At 34.1% G+C, this 14573-nt stretch overlaps 2 protein-coding genes across 2 annotated transcripts; one reads left to right on the top strand and one right to left on the bottom strand.

The window, feature by feature from the left end:
• Window positions 1-5827: 5827 nt before the first annotated feature.
• Window positions 5828-9690, bottom strand: LOC121971352 (traB domain-containing protein-like). The gene is made up of 6 exons (XM_042522583.1): window positions 9264-9690; window positions 9072-9176; window positions 8634-8747; window positions 7532-7632; window positions 6991-7102; window positions 5828-6124 (listed from the first exon to the last, which is right to left on the bottom strand). Exons 1-6 carry the CDS (start codon window positions 9339-9341, stop codon window positions 6002-6004), a joined length of 633 nt encoding a protein of 210 aa, XP_042378517.1. The 5' UTR covers window positions 9342-9690; the 3' UTR covers window positions 5828-6001.
• A 689-nt stretch (window positions 9691-10379) lies between these two features.
• LOC121971351 (probable CDP-diacylglycerol--inositol 3-phosphatidyltransferase 2) lies at window positions 10380-14243 on the top strand. Its single transcript, XM_042522582.1, has 10 exons — window positions 10380-10560; window positions 11089-11173; window positions 11260-11309; window positions 12029-12068; window positions 12183-12227; window positions 12319-12384; window positions 13390-13504; window positions 13584-13640; window positions 13728-13826; window positions 13924-14243. The coding sequence occupies exons 1-10, from the start codon at window positions 10500-10502 to the stop codon at window positions 13975-13977; spliced, it is 672 nt and encodes a 223-aa protein (XP_042378516.1). The 5' UTR covers window positions 10380-10499; the 3' UTR covers window positions 13978-14243.
• The last annotated feature ends 330 nt before the right edge of the window (window positions 14244-14573 follow it).

Genomic DNA, 14573 nt, shown 5'->3' with positions numbered 1-14573 from the left:
ATTGGGTTGACTTTTCTAGTCCGGGCGCCCAGACTCCGAGCGCCTAGAATTAGGTTTTATCCGGATCGCATTTGACCGCAATCCGTTGCGAAGGGGATAAAATTTTATCCCCCTTCAGGCGCTTGGAACCCTTCCAAGCGCCCCGACCAAGGCTATAAATACAGCCTTGGTCCAGAAGCTAAAGAACAACAAGCATTTTTGTATACAACACTTGTACGAGCTTTAGTTTCTATTTAACTTCATCTTTCTATGCTTCATTGTTGTAAAGAGGCTTCTCTGCCTGAAGGAGATCATTAGTGCATTAACTTCCTTGGATTAATAACCTCCCCGATTGTAACCAAGTAAAACTGTGAGCCTCGTCCTTTTTTGTTTACCTTTTTATTTTCATTCTATGCAAGTGTTCTTTTAAGTCCGAGAAGGGTATTTTGTTTTTATTTGTGCAGGGCTATTCAACCCCCCTTCTAGCCGACCAACGGTCCCGACAAATTTATCTATAATCAAAGTAAAAGATAGAGACTTAAAGCTTATCCTTGATGTAACTCTATCTTTATTGAATATTCTTTAGTTTCAGCTGAAGATTTTACTCTAGTCGTTACTATAAGACCGTTGACACGTGAGAGGGGCTCGTTGACATGTGAGAGGAGGGGCGAATCACATGTATTTAAAATCTTTTCTTTTGTTTTGAAATCAAGTACATAGTGAAAAGATAACTAAAAAAAGAAAACAAGACAAAAATGAGAACATAAGGATTTTTACTTAGTTCAGAACCTTCGACGACTTCTACTCCAAGATTCAGGTCCCTTGGACCTATTGATGAGTAATCTACTAAATTCTCTACCGGTAAACTCCCAGTAGAGTAATCGAATACAAAAGAGATAGGAAAGTGTAACGACCCTACTCTTTCCTTTTGCAAGTATAAAAGATATACAATCAATGAAATTGTTACCAACACTTAGAAGAATGGAATTTGATCAAGCTTGTGTATTGGTGTCAGTATGCTGGCAATGGTTGGGTATAGTAGAGTCACAACAGATGAAGAACGAAGTGGTAGAATGATTGAAAGTAAGCGTGTGGAAGTTCTGTTGTGGTTGCTGGTCAAAACCTCTTTTATGGCTATCTCCGGGTGCCTAGACCACCCCTGGCTGCCTGGATCGAGACCTATTCGATCTTGATTCATCACAGACTTATCCATGTCCAAGTGCCTAGACTGCTGGCATGGCTGCACCTCAACGAAACTCTATCTAGTAGCCTCTATCCACTCCTGGACACCTGAACTACCCTCGGGCACCTAGACGCTGATGTGTGTCAACCAATCAAAGTGCACCAACTCATCTGCACAGGTTCTAGTTTAGGCCGATCCATGCGCTTAGACCTAGTCCGGGCGCCCGAACCTCCGGGCACCTGGACCCTTCTCGGGCGCCTGGAGACCCCTTTTTCTAGCCAACTGATTTCTTGCATCATAAGGTTATCACAACAAAACATAACTTGCAAAACAGAGTTAGCACAGTTAAAGTAAAATGATTACTAGTCATGGTCTCAGCTTAAACTTCTAAAATGTATCTAAGCTGGACCAACGCCTACAGTCCCACTGGGACTCGTCCTCACTTGATCACTCTTCTCCAGTGACTTACCTTCACTTACCATTTGCAGTCGTTTAACTTGCCTCTTGATCCACCAGGTCTTCCTGCTGGAATCGTACATCCGAACTTTAGTAAATTACCTATAATCGAGCATCCCAACTGGACTTCTGTCAGAATCACACATCTAGACTTTGTGTCAGTTATTAGGTCCTCATACCTAATTGGGCTTCAGCTTGGTGTCAAGTCCTCTAGACCCGTCAATTTCTGCACACTCGGTAAAGAAGTTAGACAAACATAACATCTAACGTTAATCCATTTTGTTATTCATCAAAATCTAAGTTTGATCATTATTACTAAATACACCAATAATTATATCATCATATATATCCTTAGTTAGTTCAATATATGTTACGCTAACAACTCTTTTTTTAGAATTCTCTGTATAATTTCTCTTAGGACTCTATCACAAGCTTTTTCTAAGTCAATGAATATCATGTGTAGATCTTATTTTTTGGTCACAATATTTTTTAATTAGTTGTCTAAAAAGATGCATAGCTTTTATTGTCTACCTTCCAAGCATGAACCCAAATTAATTTTTGGTCACTGTGGTCTCCTTTCTTAATATTTTTCCTATTACTCTTTCCCAAAGTTTCATAGTATAATTCATTAGTTTAATACCTCTATAGTTTACATAATCTTGTACGTCTCTCTTATTCTTATATACGGGAACTATAGTACTTACCCTCTATTGATCAAATATTTTTTCATTTTTAATATCATGTTAAATAATTTTATAAGTCATTTAATATTTTGTTTCTCTAAGCACTTCCATACTTTTATCAGAATATCATCTGGTCCAATAGAAAAGTCCAATGGTTTTTCCATTGTGCATCCCATTTAAAACTTACTTCTGAAGTTTAAATTATACAATAAAAATTTAAATTTCTATACTCATTTGAGCTACTTAAATTACCTAAGTTAAGTTGGTCATCTAAATATTCATTAAAAAATTGATAAAAATACCTCTTCCATGACTCTTTTATTTCTCCATCATTTACTAGTACCCTATTACATTCATCTTTAATATATTTTATTTGGATAAGATCTCTTGTCTTCTTTTCTCTCACTTTAGTTATTTTATAAATGTCTTTTTCTCCTTCTTTTGTATCCAATTTTTGATATAATGATTTAAAATTTTCATTCTTGCTTTATTCACTACTTTCTTAATCTCTTTCTTGGCTATTGTATATTTTCTTAAGTTTTTCTCGTTCTTACAAATATATAATTCCTTATCAACTTTTAATTTTTTTTCTTCACTTTCTCTTATACTATCTCATTTCACCACCAAAATTCCTTACTTAATGGTGCATGTCCCTTTTGCTCATGGAGTACACTCTTAGCTATTATTTTCAACTTTGATATCATCTTATCTCATGTCGTATTAGAGTCACCGAATATTTCACCTAATTCTTATACTCCTACGTTCTCCTTAAATATATTTTCTTTCCTATTCTTTAACTTCTATCACTTAATTTTAGGAGTCATATGTATTTTTTTTCTATTGATACAATGCTTGAGGCATTTATCCAATATTATTAACCTATGTTGAGTAGTTAAGTTTTCTCTAGCAATGGCATTGCAATCTTTATAAATCTTTGTATCCCTCTTCCTAATCATAAGAAAGTTAATTTATGATTTATTATTCCCACTTTTAAACATGACTAAATGTTCTTCTCTTTTCTTAAAAAATGTATTAACTAATATAAGATCATATGCTATCACAAAATCTAACATAATTTTTCATTTTTTTTATTTCTAGTTCCAAACCCATAACCCCCATGTACCCTTTCATATTCCTCATTTTTCACTCTGACATGCATATTTAAATCACCTTCTATTAAAATCATTTCATTTGACATAATATTTGATACTATTTCATCTAAGTCGTCCTAAAATCTTGATTTGATAGCTTCATCTAATCTTACTTGTGGTGCATATATGCTAATTATATTCATAGTTTCTTTCACCACTATTATCTGAAGGGCTATAATTCTATTCATTTTTCTAACTACTACTACAACTTCATCCTTTAATGAACTATCTACAACAATGTCCACTCCATTTCTTGTTTTACTTTTTCTTATGTACCATAACTTAAAACCTAAATTCTCTATCATCTTTAACTTCTCATCTACCCATTTTATCTCTTATACACACAAAATACTAATTCTTCTCCTAATCATCATATCTACTACTTCTATTGATTTACCAGTAAGGGTTCCTATATTTCATGTTCTAAATATTAAACTATTAGTTTTCCCATAATATTTGTTCTTATCTAACCTATGGTGTGAGAACTTTTGCCTATTTAACACTACACTCAAGTTCTCATGGAGATGTAGTGGTCTTTGTCGATACGTTACAGTCGTACCCTGCAATGCGAACTCTTGCATATATAGCAGCACTACACCAGAGTTCTAGAGATGTAGCGGTCTTTGCCGAGATATTACAGTCGAACCCTGTAACGTGTTCCTTCCAGGGAACAACCTAGCACTAGTATAATTGTTTAATGGATCCATTCATTGAACATTTATCATAGTTTAATGTTGGCTGACAACCTAACACAACACTCCTCCTTTATTCAGACTTGGGACCAACCACGACTGGTTTGTCATGGACGGAGTTTTGTTGAGCAAACACCAAGGTTTGAAAATTTAAAATTTTCAAACCACATGCTTGAGCTTAAAAAGACCTTGTATGAGCTAAATCGAGCACCTATTCTCAACATTTTTTGCATCTAAAAGAATTTCATATAAGGTAAATTGACCCTACATTATTTTTAAAAAGATTGAAGGAGATATTTCTATTGTTAAGTATATATAGATGGCATTATTTGTAGTCAATAATAAAAATTATCTAAATGAGTTTATAAATTAAAAAGTGAATTTAAAACTTTGACATTTTTCTAAAGGCGGCAAATTAAGAAAATCAAAAAAGAAATATACATTTATTAATCAAAATATGCAAAATAAATTCTAAAGAAATTTGAAATGAAAAATGAAAAGAAAATATCTATTCTTATGACCACTAATATTAAGTTAGATTACTATCTTAAAGGTGAGAAAGTTGATCCAAAATTGTATCATAGTACTATAAATAGTATTATATTTCGTATAGTTAATAGACTTGATATTTTATTTATTGTGGGTATCTTTGCAAGATATCAATCTTGTATCCAAAAATTACACTTATGTACAAATGAATACTATGATACTTGAGAACACAAATAATTATGATATGATATGCTTGGCTAAAATTTTGACCCAGTTAAATGCTCCTATTTCGATTATGTTACTCTTTGGTACGAGTACACCTTAATTATCTACTCGCTCTGCTCTTTTTTTGTAATAAAAAAGTTGAATTGCGTTGAAAAAAGAAAAACAAATTAAAGAAAAAATAGCACATATAAATAATTAATACAAGGTGGAATCTATTAACCTCCAGCTTTGATAATATGAAACAAAATTATTGGCTAATGTTTGAGATTTTGGAAAGATTGACAAATTTGTTGTAAAGAAATGGGATTAATTTTCTATGGATATATGCCCTCCGAAAAAATTTCCTCCCACTCTTTAACTATGATCAACTATAAACTAATTCTTTAACATATATTGGAGATAGATCAAGAGGCATGCCTAAGCTACAAATAATCTTTTTTTTTTTTTACTTTAATTATGACATCTACTAATAATATAATCAAATTAAGTCTAATTCAAATATATCAATCAATGGATGATATTTGGATTTAATGGATTTATAAAATTTAAAATCCAAATCAAACAGAATTAATTAAATTAAAATTTTAAATTAACTAAGTCAAATTTTCAAAAAATTCAATTTAATCTATCTTTTCTTACTCTTAAATATAATCATGAAAATAAATAATCATCCTAAATTAACTTTATAACTTAACTTCCTTCATGGAAACAAATTGTAAAAGAGATAGGCATAACCAATTTTTACTATAATAAAAATAAATAATCATAATTAATTACCCCTAAAAATGTATTCTTTTGATAATTAAAACACCGTAAATAGAAAAACAAAATTTGCAAATTAGAGTTAAAACATTTTGCATAACTTTGAGAATAATTGAATTCAAACTCTAAAGTCTCCTTAAAAACAAGTTCATAAGGACATTATTTTTTAAAAAATAATAACAATAATAATACTAAAAGGAGGACACAGAAGACAGAAATTTAATGTTTGAAACCAATTAGTTTGAAAAATACGAACTAAAAGCTGTAGTGATTTTAGATAGAATTAATCTGATTTCAACCAGACACTATAATTAATTATAATAAAATTGAAAATGAAAAAAAAAAAACTAAAACAAAAAAAAATCTCTTAATTTTGAAGCATCATCTCTTGGCGAGAAGATAAATGGCAGCAGCTATTCCAGTGAATGCCACACCAACAGATACCAAAATTGTTGTTCTTGATGGTCCTGCACTTCGCACAGGGATTTCCAGTAGATGCTTCATCTGCAAGATAAAGAAGAGATCATATGAGATTCATCGAGTAAAAATTATTTATATCGACATTCCGACCACACGCAGACACAGTATATGAATCTTTATTGAGAATGTGTAAACATACATCGAATACTCGTGCACCCGAATCCAAGTAATAGTTTGACAATGACAAATTCAGATCACAGTTGATTGCAAAGGGCTGCCCGGAGGAGGTTCAGTGTGCCTGATGTGAAACAACTAGGTTTTAACTTGCGTGGACTGGGTCGAGTTTGGCCGGTAGAGATTTGATCGGGTTCCAGTTCATCCTAACTAGTACAAGTTCTGACAGGTTGCAATGGGTTTGAATGGTGCAATCTCTGCTTGTTCAAAGTGAATAGTGCGAGTTACAAACTAACTATTATGGTTGAGTTGCCGAAGTAGGGTTTTGGAGTAGGAAGTGATGTGTTGTGTGGTGTCTGAGGTGAGGGTCTAGAGTGTCAAGCCAATTTGAGTAACGCCAAATGACTCGAATATAAATAGTATGGATCCTATAACAGTCTAAAAAAATGACAGTCCAATGCATGAATCCCCCGGATCCCGAGGAAGGATCGCACCACATTAGGTCTATTGTACACAACCTTATGTTACATTTTGCAAGAGGCTTTTACTACGACTCGAACCCGTGACCTCAAAGTTACATGACAACAACTTTATCATTACGCTAAGGCTCCCCTTCCATCCTGCAATGGTTTCTCCCGATAAAAAAGGCGAAGTTACACATGGATCAAGCAATGTTCACACTAAGTTCGTCATGCATCCATCAATCCACACCACGGGTAATTTTACCCATAAGAAAAGAAAAGAAATTGAGAGGGACATGAAAAATGAGAGCAGACCTCAACGGGCTGTTTCCAGTACTTCTTTATTCCAGCTAAATGTCCTTTGCCAACAACTGCAACAACAGATGAGTGTTCTCTCGCGACATTTAGTAATGTAGAGGACATGTACCTGCGCGCACAAGTAAACATTAAACTATGCTGATGAGTATGACAAAATCATCGATAAATAAGGAACAATGTGGAATCAGAAATTGATGCTTACATAAATTATGTTGATGATCATGACAAATTACTGACAAAACTACAAAATGAAACAAAGCAGCTATTTTCGTCAATAAATAAGGAACAATGTGGAACCAGAAATTGATGCTTACATAAACTATGTTGATGATCATGACAAATTACTGACAAAACTACAAAATGAAACAAAGCAGCTATTTTCATCAATAAATAAGGAACAATGTGGAATCAGAAATTGATGCTTACATAAACTATGTTGATGATTACAACAAATTACCAACACAACTACAAAATGAAACAAAGCAGCTATCTTCATTGATAAATAAGGAACAATGTGGAATCAGAATTTGATGCTTACATATCTCTCTCATGAAGAAGAGTATCAATTAGAGTTGGGAACGCCTTGCTCATCTCTTGAATTACAAGAGTCAGCATGTCAACATTATCCATGTCCGCCAACTGGAAAAAAAAAAGAGAGAGAGACAAATATTACTGAAAATGCTACTAAGGGTAAATTACAATTTTACTTAAACAATAGGATCCTTATTTAATATTAAGTTACTCGGCGAACTAACGTTTGTAACTGAAACACAATGAAGGTGCCAACTACCGAAAGGATATTGAGCTTATCTGATTGCTAGCAAACTAAATACTAAAGTTAACTGATTGAGCAAATACCCCAAAACTTGAGTGATTAAGAAAGGGATCAATATGATCATCTGTATACTTAAACACTCCTCACGAGTGGACAGGCTGATAGGCCTGGCTCAATTTGACGAACAACTCTGCTTATGGTCTCTGCTGATAGCATGTTAAAGTTGACCCTGATCATTTATCCAGAAAGTTTGCGTATGTTGGAAGGAGAACAATCACATTTGCATTATTATTGTTTTTTTTTTTTTTTTGATAATCTAAGTGTTCGGGCTTCGCCCGATTAATCTTGGAGATAGATGGCCTACCCCTAGTTCACCAAAAGGGTAAATCTAGAGCATAGCTTATGCACACTCAGAAGTCGATCTCTAAGATATTCGTCCCATTTGGAATTTGAATCATGACCCTCTTATTTGTTCCTCCAAGTGTTTTAATCACTGCACCACACCGATAGGGGCACACATTTGCATTATTGATAGTACATAAGTAACGACAACAAAACCAATGAAATATGAATAATACAGACATAATGTGCAACGATATTTCTGAGTTTACAGCAGAACCTACAGGCAATAATGAATGGTTATTGGATACACAGATGTTCATGATATACAATTTACTAGGCAAAAAATAACAGATTTTAAGATCACTTCGATCATCGGAAGCTTCAGGTATTATGACATATTTGACATGGTGTGAAATGAGCAACATGCACGCAGACAAGCAAGGAAAATGGCAGTATAAGAAATCTTATTCTTCTTCCAAAAGGGGTATCAAATTATGTATTAGCAATTGAGGGTTCAACATACCATCTTATTTAGTTCTTCGGTACTCGGTAAACATACTGTTTGAAAGAGTATGCTGTACAAAAATTTTGTTCTAGCCCATAATGACATCTTCCCCCAAGTTCTTTTCAAGGTAATCTGCAGACATTGTAAAAAACAAAGTCAATGAGCAAAGAATGTGAAATTAGTAGATGATCGAATGAGAACACTAACAGTTAACCTCAAATACACTCTTCAATTATTAGCCACTAAGTTTATAAAAAAAAATAAAAAAAAAACTTTACTAATGCATGCATACAATAATCTTTCATAAAAAAGACCAATCTATACAAGATTATACAATAAAGAATAGAATTTAAAAGTATACAACGTTTATACAAATAGCTTGTTGATGACAAAGAAGGCAGATCAAACATGGTATAACAATTTCATAATAAGGTGTATTGAGAAGATATATTGTACATGAACAGGACGGTCACCCAGGATAACTTTGCCTCCATAACTCATTGCCTCTTCATATGCTACTCGGAACTCAGCACCTGGAAGAACTTCGAGTTTATGAGCAACCTAAGACGGAAACCATCTATGTTAAGGCCAAACATCCTACAAACAACAAATAATATAAACAGTAAGCGAAGAAAGGAAGGGCCATGCCTTGGCAAGAAACCAGCTGTAAAGAATTCCAAAAGTATTCATCTTCTTTTTCTTCCACATGTCAATCATTTCACTCATAGTCGGAACCTGAGGGGGAGAAAAAGAGAAGTAGCATCGTAATATGATATGCCTGGTACTGTTAAAGAGAAACTGCTGTAAGGCGCTAAGATCCCCATGTTGCCGGCGTTTGGTGCTTGCCTGAGCAATTCAAGGCACTTGTATGGACACACAAATTATCAATGAAACCTGAGTTTATTGTTTTTTAAAAAACAAAAATAAAAGCAAACAACACACTTAAATCAAACCTAAATCTGAAATGGAAATATTACTTTGCCTAATATTACCTCAGAAAATGATTATCAAACTCACAGTTCACAACAAGGGACAACATACTCGAGAACATTCAATTCCTAAATACTAGAATACCAAATACTGAAAACATTTTTTTTTTTTTTGAAAAAGCGTGGGCATTGTTGAGTATGTAAACCTAGTTCAGCTGTAACTTCACAGATGTTGTAGGTGGTTATGTAGTATCCTTGCACAAAAAAAGTCAATGCTACTTATTTTGTTGAGATTTAGAGATTATCTATTCCATATATGCACACTTTTGCAGAAATAGCAACAATAAGATTGCATGATATAGCCAACTGTATGCTATGCGTCACATTCTGTTCTTCCTCTGTTGAAACATAATATATTCAGCCACCAACCACTACTCTACATTGATCATCTAATCTTATCACAAGGAAATAAAAACTCATAAATTTTAGTATCTTTTTGCCTACTATTGTTTTAATAATAAAAAAAAGTTGTTTTCGCAATACTTTCTTTTATCTTTAGCTAGACTGCACCAATAATTTCCACAATATCATAGTAACCCTTTCTAACATGTCACATTTTATAGTAACGTCAATTGTATCCATTCTTTTTCTGTACATATTATGTTAGAACAAATTCTCTTGCATTAGTCATTTTGTTTCATGATAGAATCCTTGTTTGCTTGTACTTGTGTGCACTTTGTTGAAGTTTCCTCAAGGTCATACATATCTGCACACAAAGTTATATACACATCTTCTTATCTATATGAACTGACTATTTGGATGTGACCTTCAGTTTCAAGTCATGGAGCGCATAATTCACCTATTGACTAGCTAAACTTACAGGGAGGAATAGGTAGTGCTGCATCTGCAGCATCTCTTGTCTTCATTGGAGTTTATTTGGATTTAGAAAGCTGCAATGGCAGGGCCATCGAATCAAGAAGCCATATCAGTATATCTTTATGTTCCTAATGTTATAGGTAAACTTCTTTTTTCCACTACATTTTAGTATTTATGGTATATCAATCAGGATTTATCTAGTGCAGTAAAATGCTGGTATAGGTATAGATTATTTGACCAGACACTTGCTCAACACCACTTCTCATTGATTCACCTGCTGCATCTTGTCCTGACTGATCAATCATTGCTCTGTTTTTCTAAAAACTTTTTTGTATCTCATTATTAACAAAGGGAAGAAGGAAAATCCAAGGTTGAACCATCTTGAATTCAATGGACTCTTAAGTTTTAAAGGAATTGCTAGTATAAATTTGGAAGAATTGGGACTTCATATTCATAAGTGACCCTTCCAAAAGTCTCAAGTTAGTAACAATAGCATGTAAATATCTAATACATGGGTTTAATTAATGCTCAAGAGTCAAAATTAGTGCAGCCTAAACTTTTGAAAATTCATTCATTATGGTAATTATTTTATTATTTTAATAAGGTTTTTACATATTTCAAACTGCAAACACTTACCATATAAATTGTGTTTTTTGTTCATTCTGTAGGATATATAAGGGTCATCTTGAATTGTGTGGCATTTTTGGTTTGCTATTCACATAAATCTCTCTTTGCCATTCTTTATGTTACAAGGTAATTACTATGATTGTATTTTCAATTTTCTTTTTTCTCGGCTAGATTACAAATTTCATTTTGGTACTAAATCGACTGCATTACAGCTTTGTCTGTGATGCATTGGATGGCTGGTTTGCACGAAGGTTAAATCAAGGTAATGGGGGTTCTTTATATTTTAATCGTGCCAAGTTATTTCATCTGGTAAATTTCCTTCATGGCAACAATCAACCAAATTTTCTCCACTGCCCAGTGTTTCTGAGATGTAAGATTATATACCTGTCTGTTATACTGCCCCTGCTCTTGCAGAGTTAAGGCCCAGAATTATGAAAACAGGATGACATCTGGATTAAACATCAACAAAATTTGATTAGGATAAATTAAACATGATGAATTTTGTTTCAGCAGGACAATATTGATTGTGAATGAGGCCAATAAGTCACAAAAAACCACTAATGCCGATCAACCATGAGGGTTTCCTTAGGCCTAGATAACCAGCATTTATATTGTCTAAACTTATGAACATGAATTTTAATTCTATTTTTCATAATTACTAATGATATAATCTTAGATCGAGCTCAATGGATAGATAAGCTTCATGTAGCCAATGCCATCTAGTTGGGACAAACATGACTTGATGATGATATCGCATGGTTGCATCAAACTTGGCTTAATTTGGTATCATTTCTTTGTTATGGAATTTCTAAGAACTAATAAATGATTTTGTTGAGATGGAAGCTGGGATATACTTGTATTTGTTATTTTTCATTAAAAAACATTCTGCTAACAAGTGCTCGCCAAATATTAACGTTGGCGTCATAGAATATGATTTTACATGGTTGTTGCCTTGTTAATTTATTCTGATCCATGAACCAGTGTCGACTTTTGGAGCTGTTTTCGACATGGTAACAGACAGGTGCTTCTCTTCAGAACCCGGATTCTAGACGCTACTTCACTTGAGATAAATCATTCGTCTTCATTTTTTATTCGTAGTGAGCTAATATATGTTTTGTTCCATCACATTCTTCAGGGTTAGCACTGCATGTTTACTGTCTCTTCTCTCACAACTATACAGGTACTTACTTTTTTCGTTTCAAAAATATACTTTGGTTCCTTCGCTTGCCCAGATAACTGATTTTGTTTTCTTTTCTTGTTGAATTATTCAGACCAGGCTTAATTTTCTTGGCATTGCTGGGATTGGACATTGGAAGTCACTGGTTGCAAATGTACAGGTATTTATATTAATCTATTTTGGATCGAACACTACTTTTGTTCATTTGAATTCAACTCTTTTTTTTTTTCATAGTTGGTACCGTACACTTCCATTTTAAAGAACTGAAATGTATATTCGATGTGTCATACATGAAATGGATCTGTTAAAGTAGTGCTCTTTTAGAACCGAACCAGTTCGTCTCAGAACTAATGTTGTTGATATGAACAAGGCGCCCCTAGTCCAGCTAGACTCATTAATGTATTATTATCATCAGAAGCATCACTGGTTAAAGTAGTTCTTCTAATAACTTTTCTGAATGCCTTTAGTTTATCCTTTTTCTCATGTCATAACTTCTGTTCCCATGAAAAAAAAGAGGCAAAAAGGGTGCCTGAATCGTCAAAAGGGTGCATCTTTTTCAAAAAAAGTCAAAAGGACTCCCCATCATAATTTTCATACCGAAAATACCCTTGTAGCAACGGTGTTGTATTATCTGAAAGTTACAGTAGGTTTGTTTTTGCATGTTATAGCAGCTACTCCTAGCTACTACAACAACGTTGGAACAAGGGTATTTTTGGTACAGAAAAATGTGATGGGTGTCCTTTTGACCTTTTTTTTTTAATTTTTTGAAAAAAGGGCTAAGCTATAGGGGCCAAGCACCATTTTTTGCCGATATATTACTGAATGAAACAGTCGGTATGAATTCTTACACATTGGCATCGACCAAGTGGGAGTCAATCAGTTGTTATAAGAGGAGCTGTAGTCTCACTGAGGCTTTGTTAGTTTCGTAATGCCCACATAATTTCACAACGAGATCACTAGATTCAAGTTAACAATTTGACTATGTAGTACCAACAAGTTAACAATTTATGTATATATCCACTACACGTCGCTTGTTTGCATATCGATTATCCTATTGCTTCCATGTTTATGTTGAATGGTTAGAAGAAGCTTGACTTGTATAGTTATATATATATTTTTTGGTATTCCACCATGAATCTGGCACTTATTTGCCACACTACTATAGTTCGTTCTTATCCGGCAAAACTAGCCACAAAGATGTGAAAGACTCGAGCAGTTGGCTTTTCAAGTTGTACTACGGCAATCGCTTGTTCATGGGCTTCTGCTGTGTGGGATCTGAGGTAATCAGGATTAACTAGCAGTTTTTCGTGCCAAGGCCCATGTTTTATATTTAAGCAAAACCATACTGTGACACTGCAGGTCCTCTACGTTATCCTCTATCTTCTTGCCGGTGAGAAATCTGAAAGCTTGATCAGCGTAAGCTCTCGCAGCTTTCATCCCGTTTTGTTGATTTTGAATTCGTAAACATTTTTCTGCAGTTTATTTGATTTTGGTACGTGACAGGTCTATTTGAATGCTTTACGAATGAATACGCTCCTCTCTTTGCTGCTGCTTTTAGTTTCGATTGGATGGGCCATTAAGCAAGTTGTGAATGTCATTCAGGTAACTTAGAACATCGTATTACCGATTTTTTTCTTCTTTTTTTTTTTGAGATTCTATTTGACAATGAATCTTTACAACACAATCCTGATGGTTTCAGATGAAGTCGGCTGCTGATTCTTGTGTGAATCATGATACAAAGAGGAATGTTTGATCATGCGAGATGCAACTTGTCCATCGTCGAATGTACTATGTTTCAGCCGAGTGAACCCTAACGGTTTTGTTTAAGATTTGAGCTCAGCAACTTACCATTCCCTGGGACTTTAAAACGAGTCAATTCCATCGAATTGCACTTTGTTATCGTACCTAGCTCCTTAAAGCGCATTGCATTTGCAGTTCGGTTGCACTTTTGTCGGTTTTAAGTTTTAGAAATTTGTCAGGAGCTGCACGCACTTTATTTGAATCATTTGTCTTAACAAACACACTCCCGATTCATGGATGCTTTAAAGAAAGACCGAATCAAAATGAGAAGCTTTTTGACAATTCATTTATCTTAAAAGTTGCTCCGAGTCAATTCCATCGAAATGCACTTTGTTATCGTACATAGTTCCTTTAAGTGCATTTGTATGCTGTGCTTCTAGTGTTCTTATTTTTTTGAGTTTTAGAAGTTGATTACGAGCTTCACCTTCTTTGAATCATTTGTCCAGACAACCACTCTCGATTCATCGAGGTTTAAAGAAAGATGGATCGATCGAATCGGACCTCCTAACCAGTTAAACATTAAGGATTCTCTATGGCTAGCTAGTTTGG

Source organism: Zingiber officinale, chromosome 4A, assembly GCF_018446385.1.
Source record: "Zingiber officinale cultivar Zhangliang chromosome 4A, Zo_v1.1, whole genome shotgun sequence".
Classification (NCBI taxonomy): domain Eukaryota; kingdom Viridiplantae; phylum Streptophyta; class Magnoliopsida; order Zingiberales; family Zingiberaceae; genus Zingiber; species Zingiber officinale.
This window is presented reverse-complemented; position numbering and strand designations above follow the sequence as displayed.

Bases quoted from the DNA above. Each gene is read 5' to 3' on its own strand.
- LOC121971351 (XM_042522582.1), top strand. From the start codon at position 10,500: ATGGCAGGGCCATCGAATCAAGAAGCCATATCAGTATATCTTTATGTT. The intron at 11,174-11,259 runs GTAATTACTATG...ACTGCATTACAG, and splicing joins GCCATTCTTTATGTTACAAG to CTTTGTCTGTGATGCATTGG. The intron at 11,310-12,028 runs GTAATGGGGGTT...TCCATGAACCAG, and splicing joins TGCACGAAGGTTAAATCAAG to TGTCGACTTTTGGAGCTGTT.
- LOC121971352 (XM_042522583.1), bottom strand. From the start codon at position 9,341: ATGAGTGAAATGATTGACATGTGGAAGAAAAAGAAGATGAATACTTTT. The intron at 9,177-9,263 runs GCATGGCCCTTC...TTTCCGTCTTAG, and splicing joins ACAGCTGGTTTCTTGCCAAG to GTTGCTCATAAACTCGAAGT. The intron at 7,103-7,531 runs GTAAGCATCAAA...TTGTGCGCGCAG, and splicing joins CTTCTTCATGAGAGAGATAT to GTACATGTCCTCTACATTAC.